This window comes from Carassius carassius, chromosome 14, assembly GCF_963082965.1.
Source record: "Carassius carassius chromosome 14, fCarCar2.1, whole genome shotgun sequence".
Classification (NCBI taxonomy): Eukaryota; Metazoa; Chordata; class Actinopteri; order Cypriniformes; family Cyprinidae; genus Carassius; species Carassius carassius.
The window spans coordinates 1,729,324-1,741,595 of record NC_081768.1 but is presented as its reverse complement, the minus strand read 5'-3'; the positions used below and the strand labels follow the sequence as shown (position 1 = coordinate 1,741,595).

At 35.7% G+C, this 12,272-nt stretch overlaps 1 protein-coding gene across 1 annotated transcript; it reads right to left on the bottom strand.

The window, feature by feature from the left end:
• Window positions 1–4,006: 4,006 nt before the first annotated feature.
• On the bottom strand, window positions 4,007–10,949 carry LOC132156690 (interferon-induced, double-stranded RNA-activated protein kinase-like). The gene is made up of 19 exons (XM_059565633.1): window positions 10,679–10,949; window positions 10,453–10,582; window positions 9,258–9,397; window positions 8,953–9,088; window positions 8,822–8,874; window positions 8,183–8,341; window positions 7,985–8,117; window positions 7,853–7,893; window positions 7,632–7,746; window positions 7,458–7,492; window positions 7,315–7,372; window positions 7,011–7,087; window positions 6,769–6,888; window positions 6,508–6,633; window positions 5,492–5,696; window positions 5,207–5,350; window positions 4,963–5,064; window positions 4,784–4,846; window positions 4,007–4,647 (listed from the first exon to the last, which is right to left on the bottom strand). Exons 1-19 carry the CDS (start codon window positions 10,789–10,791, stop codon window positions 4,522–4,524), a joined length of 2,076 nt encoding a protein of 691 aa, XP_059421616.1. The 5' UTR covers window positions 10,792–10,949; the 3' UTR covers window positions 4,007–4,521.
• Between the last annotated feature and the right edge of the window lie 1,323 nt (window positions 10,950–12,272).

The window sequence follows — 12,272 nt, the reverse complement described above, 5'->3', positions numbered from 1 at the left end:
GTTTGGGGATCGCGAATCATTGGAGTCAGTTTGGGAGTTCGGACCGGGATCGAGAATTATTTGAGTCAGTTTGGGGTTTGCGGATCATAGCTGTAGGCCTATATGGATAGGCATTTTTAACTAATTTAGTAGCTAGTTCTAATTACGTTTTCCACGCGTGTTTAGGTGTGATATGTGAACTCGTATTTTTTGTTTTAATGATGCGCCTTTTAACAGTATCAAGTATATTCAAAAACTAAACAAATCGTGCCTAAAAAGAGCACGCATCTAGGCTAATGTAAAGTTACATGATGAAGTCATACTAGTGCGCGTGTGCATTTTGAGTGCGTTCTTTCACTGCATTATTCGGTGTATTCAAATGCATTTATGAATGCATGTGAATGATCACAAAATTCAAGATATGGGGGTTAGAAAATGTATATATTTATATCATTTTATGTAGTTAATCAATATCACACGAAGAGTGCCATTTCAGTTTATGAATTAAAGGTTCTTTGGAGTTGAGTAAAGAACCCTATGGTTCTATATAGAACCCCAATGAACCCTTTTTTGTAAGAGTGTGTTGTCATAACGTTCACCTTGGAGATTGAAAAGGTTTCTTTTTTGAGATCCCAGGAGCCCAATTTCAGACCCAGAACAATAAAACCCAGTTCAAAGGAGGACTCTTTATATTACCAAACTGCAGGGAGAGGAAGAGTAGATATAAGTCATGATCTGCAAGATTAACCACAATCTGATGTGATCCGACCACCTCAGAGAAAACCAGTGTTGAGCTGCTGCAAGAGCTTTTGAAGCACAGCAGCTGTGGTCAAAGAGTTCTCGTGTGTTCTGATTGGTGGATGATGATGATGATGAGTGGATAAAGACTAGAGCAATCAAATAGTGAGAGAGTGATCCGCTCACCTGGTTATGTTCGTGGACAGGGACGGACTGGGAATAAAACCCGGCCCAATGCAAAAGGCGCGCAGAAAATCGACAACAGTCTGTCTGCGCCATCTTTGTGTACTGTTGATTTAAACACTCAACTTAAACACTCTTTGTACTCTCAGGTATTTTGTCTTCTTCTGAGGGTGGGTTGACAAAAAAAAATCTGACTTGGGGCTCTTAAAAGTAATTTAAAGTTGAGCTGGAGTGAGTGTCTTTCTCTGCTCTTGGTCTAAGCTCAACCTGAATAAACAAATTATGAAATGGATAAAAAACACCAAAAAAAAACAGGTTTTATTCCAAGATAGCATGGAATAGATTATATAATATGCTGTTATAACAGTAACTGTTATATCCTCGTCATGACGTTACCAACATTTTTAAAAGTAAAAGCACAAAATATTTCTTAATATTAGCTACTGCATGTGGCATTTTACAGCTAAAATGTTGAAGTTTAGCTGTTTTAACCATAGATATCATCTATGGTTTTAACTATTGTAATCATTAAAAATTTAGCAACCTGAATATGACTTCCTAACATCATCCCTAGCAAGTAACTCTTTCTCCTCTCATGTAACATACTTACTGTATTTTCCGGACTATAAGTCACACTTTTTTTTCATAGTTTGGCTGGTCCTGCAACTTATAGTCATGTGCGACTTATTTATCAAAATTAATTTGACATGAACGAGAGAAATGAACCAAGAGAAAACATTACCGTCTCCAGCAGCGAGAGGGCGCTCTCTGCTGCTCAGTGCTCCTGTAAAATCAGATTTATAAATCAGATTTATTTGTTCTCTACAAGTACCACTAATTCATGAATAGGACGTTCAAGAATTGATGGATTAGTCAGTCTTTGACCCTTTTTCCCTAACTTCCTATTTCCTATTTGAATTTTGGCTTTTTGCACCAATCCGTCTTCATCTGCACAAGCATTGAGCACTAGTCCAAGTCTCCATTCATTGCGGGGAATCTCTTCCTCCCCGACAATGATGACATTGTCTCTGATCTTTACATTTCGTCTTAGAGAGCGCCACTGTTGTCTAAGAGTGATGTCATCAGATATTCCTTCCTCCATCTACTCCAAAATTGCTGTGTCAGATATTACAGATATATACTCTGCACCAACTTTTCTTTGCATACAGGTCGTCTGGCACACACTTCCCAGGTGGAGGCAGAGGAACAAAGGATTTCATGGTGGAGTGGGCGACTATTTATGATTGATATGGAATCAAGAAAGTTCTCAAGGAGGCATCATCCAATCTTCATGCACTCTGAGAAAAGACCCAACATAGAACGCTTTCTTCAATCGCCCTCCCGCCTTGAGAACAATACTGGGTCAAATTGGATGACTATTTGGCAATATGCCTTGTCTCAGTTTTTGTATCTTATCTTTGAAGGCATCCCTTTGTGCCAATTTTACAAGCCTGATGCTGACATTTCTCATGTCTTTGACATTTATGGGTTTAACTGCCTTGTGTGTCTCTAACTGTTGAATTCGAGCAACAACTTTCAATGCAGTGTGCCATTTCGAAAACCAATTAAACCACTCCAAAAAGCTGTCATCATTTGCTAACTTTGTTTGTAGCACTTGTGTTGCCCTGATTTCAGGATCACCAACTACCAACCTGCAGTGTTTGTATTGCCATTTTTTCACCACAGATACCATTAGTAATCTCTGTCTTCCTGGCCTACATGGAACATCCTTTTTACGTATAAATGACTGTGACTGGATATTTGCTAAACCTGCATAGTACCCCTTTTAGCCCATTAGTGAGATCAGGTCCAGTTAACAAGTGATCATTTAATGTGATTCCATCATATTTGGCAGAGCAATCGAACACAACTCTGATCTTCTCTGGTTTCCTAGTATGATATACCCCCTGGTGAGGAATATACCAGACATTTCCTGCTTTGGGTTGGTGTTCAACTCCCTCTGCATCACCATCCTTAAAGACACCTTCCATAAATTTAACATAATCATCCTTAAATTTGGCATCTTTCTCCAGGCGCTTCATCCGCACCAGAGCCAGCGGCTTATTTTCAGGTAACTGTGGTCGCGTCTTAAAGGGGAGGGGCATCTCGAGGTGTCCCTCTGAGTTCTGGTGAATTTTCTCATTCAGAAGTTGAGTGAACTGTATATCAGCTTGTGATATGCTCCTTTCCCATTGACTTGTATCTCTAAAGTCTGTTACGAGGGCTCTGATGACAGAGGTAGGTTTCAGTATTAGGAGTTCCTTAAAAGATACACAATGGCACAGTCCTGAAACTTTAGTTGACTTTGCAATCCGAGGTGAAGAGTCAACTATGCTCCAACCCAAGTATGTCCTGATGGCATATGGTTAGTCATCACCTCATGTGATGACTTGGCGTGATGCCAAAGCTCTTGAGCAATTGTAACCTATCAGGAGTCCGTCTTTAGAATCCAGCAGCAATGGAACTTCCTGAGCAATTTCATTCAGATGGTTCCATCTTCTAGCAGTTTCAGGAGTAGGAATGTGGGAGCATTCAATTGGAATGAAGTCTCTGGTATAGGCAGGTGGCAAACTGATTAAGCCATGAGAGGTATGAGATTTCAATTGTTCATTTAACCTAATCAACTCTGCTTGAATGGTCTCCATTTGCTCACCACATTGTGATTTTTCTCCATGGACAGACATTGTAAATGTTTTCCAAAACACTTTAGTACATGGTTACTTAACTAAGTACTCTTAGCACTATTCACAACAATGTCACTACTAAAGCATAAATCAATTAAAGCAATGTATCAGTATTACATTTCCATCTCATCTCTTCTCTCCCTTTTAGCTAATGTTCTGGAATAAACTGATCATATCTTAGACCGAATTTGGGAATTTTCAGATGAGGGAATGAGTAGGTAATTCCACAGCATTCTTATTTACAATGGCAGCCTAGCAATTGAAGTAATTAAGTATGCTTAAACAGATAAAAAAAAATATATTTTTTCTCAAGAACATCCCAATAATATAAAATCAGATGTGAGCAAATAAGAAAACCTTCACAGTCAGCAAAAAGAGAAAAGCATGGATACAAATGCACCACTTTTAACTGTTTATAAAGGTTAAAAGCTCAATGATTTATTGTTAAAGAATATTATGCAATACAGACTAATGGATTCAACTTCTGTTCCAAAGGAAATTCATTTAAATAGAAACAGACTGAATCAACACTGATTATTGACATGATTCATGACATGATAATTCATGTAAACATACAGACTGAATTACAGTAATACAACGGCATGATCAGAGAGCACAGATAAGTGTTAGACGCAAGATAAACTCACTTTATACCTTTGTGCATTTCTGTTTTTTTTTTGTGTTCTACAGAACATAGCAGGCATTCAACTACATATCTTCCACAGAAGAACGGCATTAAAAAAAGAGTAACTGATGCCAAAATTTTCATTGTTTAACGTCAACTTCCCCTTCATCCCCTTGTTTTTAAAATTGCACTCTTTCCATGTGAACCTTTTTGTAAGTTGCTCTATGGAAGCATCTACCAAATGCTTCACCTTACATGTTACAGTATGAGCAACTGCTATTATTACATAGGCATTTAAGAGATGAGATCTCATTAAATGGTCCTGTTGTCTTTATCTGCATTCAGGATGTTAGTACATCGGTCCAGCTCTTTGATCAACTTGGAGGCGTCTGGTCTCTCTTCAGGACTGGGACTCAGCATTCGATCTATAAGCTTGTGCTGTTTCATCAGTCGTGAAAAACGAGTCAGCATGTTAAATTACAGTCAGCTTTGGGTAAATATTATGATTGATATTTAGAAAAAATTTAAGTAGCACTTGCTTCTCCAAATTCTTCAATCATGAAATTACACTTACCTCAAAGTTAAACTTCATAGAGAACTGTGTTGGAAATTTCCTACTTCTTATATCTTCCCAAATCTAAACGTCGCAAAATATTAAAATGTTATTTATAACAATCCAGATACTTCACACGCAAGTTCATACATGACACATGGATTGTATTATTATATAAAAGTAGAAAAGATGAACCAAACCTGGCTCTTTTCAGACACCGTGGCAAGTTTCCAGATGAGTTCAAAGTATATGAGACCCAAAGCGTATATATCCACCTTTTTGTCATAGGATGTTTGAGCCATCTAAACATTTGATTTGCAACAAAGAAGACAGAAAACCCTTTACAACCATTCTGGCATGTAACATCAACTTTTGTAGCATTAGGGTTCAGTAAATTTTTTTGTGAACCGCGTGTCATATTCTAAGGTATGCCTCCGGACTCACCTGCTCTGGGCTCATGTAAGAATGGGTTCCCGTCCCTTTAGTCCGTTCCAGCAGTTGTGTGTCATTGTCATTTTCTGCTGTTGTCACGAGGCCAAAGTCTCCAACCTTTACTGTTCCCTCACTGTTGAACATTATGTTCAAAGGCTGAAAGAAGGAAACAGGAAAGAGTGATCAAAACCAAGCTTGTCGAAGTTGAGAAAACGGGATTCATTTTTAATCCAGGGTTATCATTATTGTCTAAAACTAAAACCATTAAAACATTAAACCGACCATCCAAATGTCTACCTTCAGGTCTCGGTGGATGAAGCTCTTGGAGTGAATGTACTCCACAGCCTTCATCACCTGTCTGCCGATCTGTGCTGCATCCGTCCTCCGCTCAGGACAACCAACATTTGAAGAATTCATTTTACCAATCCAGGCATAAAGCGTGTCTCCCTCACAAAGCTCCATCTGAATGTAGAGGTACTTTGTGACTGGGTCACTGCCAGAACTAAAGCCAGCAGACAGAGACAGAAACACAAATATACATGTTACAGCTGGTTAAAAGGTACATGTTAGCAGTTGCATGGAGGAATTCCATGGGTTTGATCCTCAGGAAATGCATGAGCTGTTAAAAAGTATATACTTTGAATGCAATGCTAGTCGCATTGGATAAAAGCATCAAATGCCAAACACATAAATGTAAATGCTGGTAGAGGCTTGCATGATTACTTGATTAGTTCTGTCATTAGTTAAAGGGATCATATGATGCGATTGCAATGCGTCATCTCTGTTACTAGCTCTTGGTGCATAAAGAAGATCTGTAAAGTTGCAAAGACTAAAGTCTCAAACCCAAATGCCGCCCAAATGTTCACGCAAAGAAAGAAGGCGTAACTTTTATTCTCGCTGTTGCCATCACCACCATGTTGTGGCCACACAGAAGCCACACCTCGCTTCTCAGAACGATGAAGTTTGCAAAAATCAACATGTTTCAGAAGGCGTGGCATAGAGGAGAAACAATAATGCACGGTATGTGGAAAATACTGTGTTTTTTTTTACCTTAAACCACATAAACATTTCATTACAACAAATACACAACAATGTTCATATGACCCTTTTAATGTGTTGGGTCTGTGTCGACTAATCGTAAATCACATTACCACAATTCAACTCGTGGTTAAAGCAGTAGGATTCATCGGTCTAAAAACTGTGTCCCAAAAAGATAAAAAAAACAACAACTGCTGAGTAATTGACAATCAAAAACAAGTAGTCATGCATGTCCCACAATTAAAGGAATATTAAATGAGTTTTTGGTGAGTTACTCTGAATGGCTGTAGCTCTCTGAAGAATCGTATCTGTATGTCGTGTCCTCGACCCAGGCTGTGTAATACCGGACGATGTTGGCATTATTAAAACCAGCCAAAGCCCCAACCTCACGAAGAGCTTTTCTGGGGAAATATAATAAATATCCTGACATTATGTAGATGTAGTACAAAAACTACATTTCTATTTCTGCTGTAATAGGCATACAATGTCTGCAACACTCCAATCAAATTGCATTAGGGTGATTTTCATGTACTTACACTTTACTCTTCACTATCTTCACAGCATAATATGTGTCCTCAAGCTTTCGTCTTGCCTTGAAAACACGCCCGAAGCCACCTTTGCCAATTCGACTTATTGAGTCAAAGTCTTCTAAAAACCTACAAAGATGAGCATAACACCGTCACAAAATGGATTTTTAAAGGAAAATGTTTTCAGAAACTACAAACACGTTTTATAAACACACAAAAAGGTAAAAACAAAAAAAGAGCTCAGGATTTACCTTGACTTTACAGCTTGGTTTGAAGGTTGATCTTCAGATGGCTTTGTAGGACTGTGGGCATTCACGATGGGATCAACCTGTGGAAATCATTGGGAGAAGAAAATTAAAGACCAAGTTTAATTTTTTTAATAGAACTTTACATTCCCCTTTGCATTGGTCTCATTTTGCAACACTGTTTTTTGCATTCACCTGGAGGATACTCTGAACATATGCAAACCAAATTTAATTCCTCACAGAAAGACTAACTTGTTCGATAACTTAATTTTGTGCTACTGTTATGCTGAACGTATTAATGCTTCAATACCTCTTTACTCCTGGCCAGGCAAGGCTGGATTGGTGACAGAAGAAAAACTGGTGCTAATCTAAAAGAGAAAGTTGTTATTTTATGTCACTGATAATAATAATGTGAAATGTATGGTATGATATTTAATATCTGTAAAAGCGTACTTTATTTTCGGCTTTACATCCAGTGGGATCTCACACTGTAACACAGTTTGCAATTCATACGTTAAAATATGAAATGTTAAAATACATTTATGTTCTATGAAATGTATCGCCTATAAAATATTAGTGTGTGAATATTTCAAAGTCAAAAATGCAAATGCTACCAGTAAAACAAACTGGACTTACAGCCATAGGAGAGCTGACAGCAGATGAGTCTTTGAAGACGATGAAAGAATTTGAGCTGGGAGTTTCAGACGAGCTTATTGAAGAGTGTTGTGCATCCTCAGATTTACTATGAAACAGATAAACAGTAAACTACAATGCATCTCTATTTCATTATATGCACATACTATATAATTATATAAAGATGTATTGTTATTTTGTTCTTTTAAACTCACGATGTATCATGAGTTTGTGAGGAGCTGTCATCTTCAGAACTCTGTTGATTCATATCATGCATGTGCATTAATAAACATGACATCATGAACATCTAGACTTATAAATATATCTGTGTTTCTGAAGCATCTTGCCTGTGTGGTCCATCCAGATTGCTCATTCATTTCACTCCAAGCGCGCTGAGCAGCATGTTGCTTTGCCTCTTTTGCACTCTTTCCTTGTCCTTCAGGATATTCCTTACCGTCCAAAATTACTTTATATACAAATCTGAAAAAGAAAATGTAAGTTTTCTTGTTTTCAACTCAAATAAATCTGCAGAGCTCAAGACTTACTCAGGGTTGTGAGGAGGGCCTCGTCTCTCCACTAATTTAAAATCAAGTGCCTGATTACGTTTCTGGCTGTAGTGATTGAGAAGTGCTATGTAGTTGCTGTCAGGCGTGGTGCTTCGAGGTTCATCAGCTAAACTCAAACTGGCACGGTCCAGGCTAGCACTTGGAAAAAGGACAAGAAGTTAACAGCACAATATAGAGTACAGTAATTAAAGGAATAGTTCAGCCAAAAATGAAAATTAGCTGAAAATGTGCTCACCCTCAGGTCATCCAAGATCAGGATGAGTTTGTTTCTTCATCAGATTTGGAGAAATGTAGCATTGCATCAGTGTCTCATCAATGGATGCTCTGCAGTGAATGGGTGCCGTCAGAATGAGAGTCCAAACAGCTGATAAAAACATCACAATAATAATCCACAGCACTCCAGTCCATCAGTTGACATCTTAAGATGTTTTTATCAGCTGTTTGGACTCTTATTCTGACGGCACCCATTCACTGCAGAGCATCCATTGATGACACTGATGCAATGCTACATTTCTACAAACCTGATGAAGAAACAAACTCATCCTAATCTCGGATGATCTGAAGGGTGAACACATTTTCAAATATAAGTCAGTTATCATGATGTTGTTTATTATTTACCCACGAGACACAACCTCTGACCTCTGTGTTCGATTGCTGTTGACATCGAAGACCTTAAATTCCAAAAAAGAAAAAGTCAAACAAAAAATAAATAAGATTATTAGAAAGTCCAAGTAGATAAATGCTGTTACCTCTGCATCTTGTGTTTTGAGTAACTCTTCATAAACACATTTTGCCGCTGCTTCTTTAGCGTCCTTCTTATTATTTCCACAAACCTCAGGAAACTCTTTATCACCACAAACATACTTACAAACATAAGTATACAATCTGCAAAAGAGATAAGAGAGAATCAGGGCTTATTTCTTGCAAGGGGCTGGAATTTATTTAGCAATCTTTGCACTATCTAATTTAAAAGGTACTATACTTTTCTATCTTTTCTCAGCAGGACATTGTGCATTAGAAGAACAGACATGTGTGCAAATGTTTAAATACTCACTGAGCAGTGTTTCCTGTCTTTCTGGACTCACGAGCCTTAAAACATAACTTGTTCTTCATTGAATGCTCATTGAGCCAGCAAATATAATTCCTCTGAGATACAGTCATATTGTTGGGAGTGTTTTGAACAGAAGACGTTGTCTGCAGTTAAACACATGCACATTAACTTTTTAACAAATTATCTAGATTGTAGAAGATAATTATTATTAACAAATTGAAAATGAAATCTGTGAAGTGTCCCATTAGGAATGCATTAATTAACAGTGAGCAATGCTTTGGTTACAGTATTTATTCATGTTCATTAACTTTAGTTAATATAACTATTCATTGTTAGTTCATATTATTAGCTCAAATCCATTAAATAATATTAACACATACAACATTTGATTTAATAATGTATTAAATGTTATTCTTAAATTATTTAATATTGTAAGTATTTTGTTTAATATTGAAATTTAATTAATTAAATAATATTGCAAAACCTATAAATGCTTTAGAGTATTAAATGTTATTTATGTTTATATTTTTTGTAACAATATTATTATACATAATATTAGGGTAATGTGAATTGGTGGGTTTTTGTTAAATGTGAGCCAAAATCATCACAATTAAAAGAACCAAAGACTTAAACTACTTCAGTCTGTGTGCACCTAATTTATTTAATACACAAGTTTCACAATTTGAGTTGAATTATTGAAATAAATTAACTTTTTCATAACATTATAATTTATTGAGATGTACCTTTATATTCACAGATTTTAAGAATTTCTAGGGGTACCAATAATTGTGTCCAACATGTATTAGAGGAAAAAAGTTCAATGAAAGGATATATTTTTGTGATTTTTTTTAAATAAATGATCAAAAGGATTAAAAATGCAGGTTTATTATTTCAACCTTCTTTGACCATATTTACCAAGGCTACCAACAATTCTGTCCAGGTGTGTATAATATGCATTTTTAAATAATATTTTTGTATAATATTAAGCATAATATTTAATATTACACACTAATCTTTACATAGACAATTAAGAAAATATATAAGTAAATGTATAAGAATATATCAGTGTATGGAGTATTATCAAAATATTTATTATAGGATTTGTAGCCTCTCAAATTTATTTTGATCACACACACAAACACACAGACAGACAGTAAACAATATTATTTTTTAAACTATATAACATATTTATACTTACAGGTTCAGTATTTTGAGTGTTTTTTATGGCATCAAGGGCGTTCTTGGCAGCATTTAGCCTGGCCTCTTTCTTGGTTTTCCCAGTGCCCTCAGGATACTGCTGTCCATTAACTATAGCCCTCATAGTGAACCTGATAACACAGATGTGATTAGAAACAAGTCAACAATAATGATTTTATGCCACTCTTTTCATCTGCACATATAATGAATGACTGATAGCTCCACACGTTTTGTTGTGACTCGGTCCATCTGTGGATCCCTCCTCATACTCCACGGTGCACTGTGTCTTCTGCTGGTAATCGTTCAGCTGAGAAACATAATTCAATGACAGAGACTCCATTGCACAGTTAAAAAAGAACTAAGAGAAGAGACAGTGACAGAGGTTCACTACGTTGATCAGCACGTGAGCGCCACGCAGAGCGTCATATGTTCAGCGGACGAACACTAAAAGACGCATTACCGTGTTTTTAAATCAATTTAACATGATACTAACAGTGACAGTGTCTCTTTTACTGTCTATGGTACACACCGACACTGATTGCAGACACGAGTTCACTTTCACTTCTTCGTATCGTTTAGATCGATAAGTTTCGATTTCCGCGATTCAACGTCATCGCCAAACATTACATTGGCCAATCAAAGACAAAGCGTGTTGCTAGACCACACCTACCTAAAAATTTACCCTTTTTAACTGTAGGAGACGAAGAACAATTATATAAACGTATTTCCAAGTATTTAGATTTAGAAACAAATTGCAAGGTATAATAAAATAAAAATTGTTTCTCCATTTGTTTCTGTAAATATGAAATCAGGCAGATAAATCCATAAAATATCGTTCGTTTAATCTAAATGATTAAAACTATACTATAAATATCAAACATAACTATAAAACCACAAGAAAATGTTAATACCTAGAGGTGTTATTTACAAAACCATTTTTGAAGCTTTAAATCTATTTTAGGCTAACTGGGAAAAATAATGAATTGTTGGTTATCTACAAAAATCAATATTATCACAGTCAACGATGAATGATTAACTAAAAATAATAATGAAAAAAATATCTATCCAATCACATGTTTGTCGTTTGTTCATATGCATAAGGGTCTGATACACTGATATAATATCACACGATTATAATATAAAAAAAACAATGCAACGAATACGAATACGAAAACACACACACACACACACACACACACACACACACACATATATATATATATATATACAGACCAAAAGTTTGGAAACATTACTATTTTTAATGTTTTTGAAAGAAGTTTCTTCTGTTCATCAAGCCTGCATTTATTTGATCAAAAATACAGAAAAAACAGTAATATTGTGAAATATTATTACAACTTAAAATAATAGTTTTCTATTTGAATATACTTGTATTCCTGTGTATTCCTTTGATGCAAAGCTGAATTTTCAGCATCATTACTCCAGCCTTCAGTGTCACATGTAACATCCAGTCGATCACATGATCATTTAGAATCATTCTAATATTCTGATTTATTATGAGTGTTGAAACAGTTCTGCTGTCTCATATATTTGATGAATAAAAGGTTAAAAAGAACTGCAGTTATTAAAAAAAAAATCTAATAATATATATTCTAATAATATATTTTCTTTACTATCACTTTTTATCAATTTAACACTTCCTTGCTGAATAAAAGTATTGATTGTATTTAAAAAAAAGAAAGAAAAAAAATTACTGACCCCAAATTACTGGCCAGTAGTGTATATTGTTATTACAAAATATTTATATTTTAAAAACATAGCTTTTTTTTTTTAAATTTTTTTTTTACTTTTTATTCATCAAAG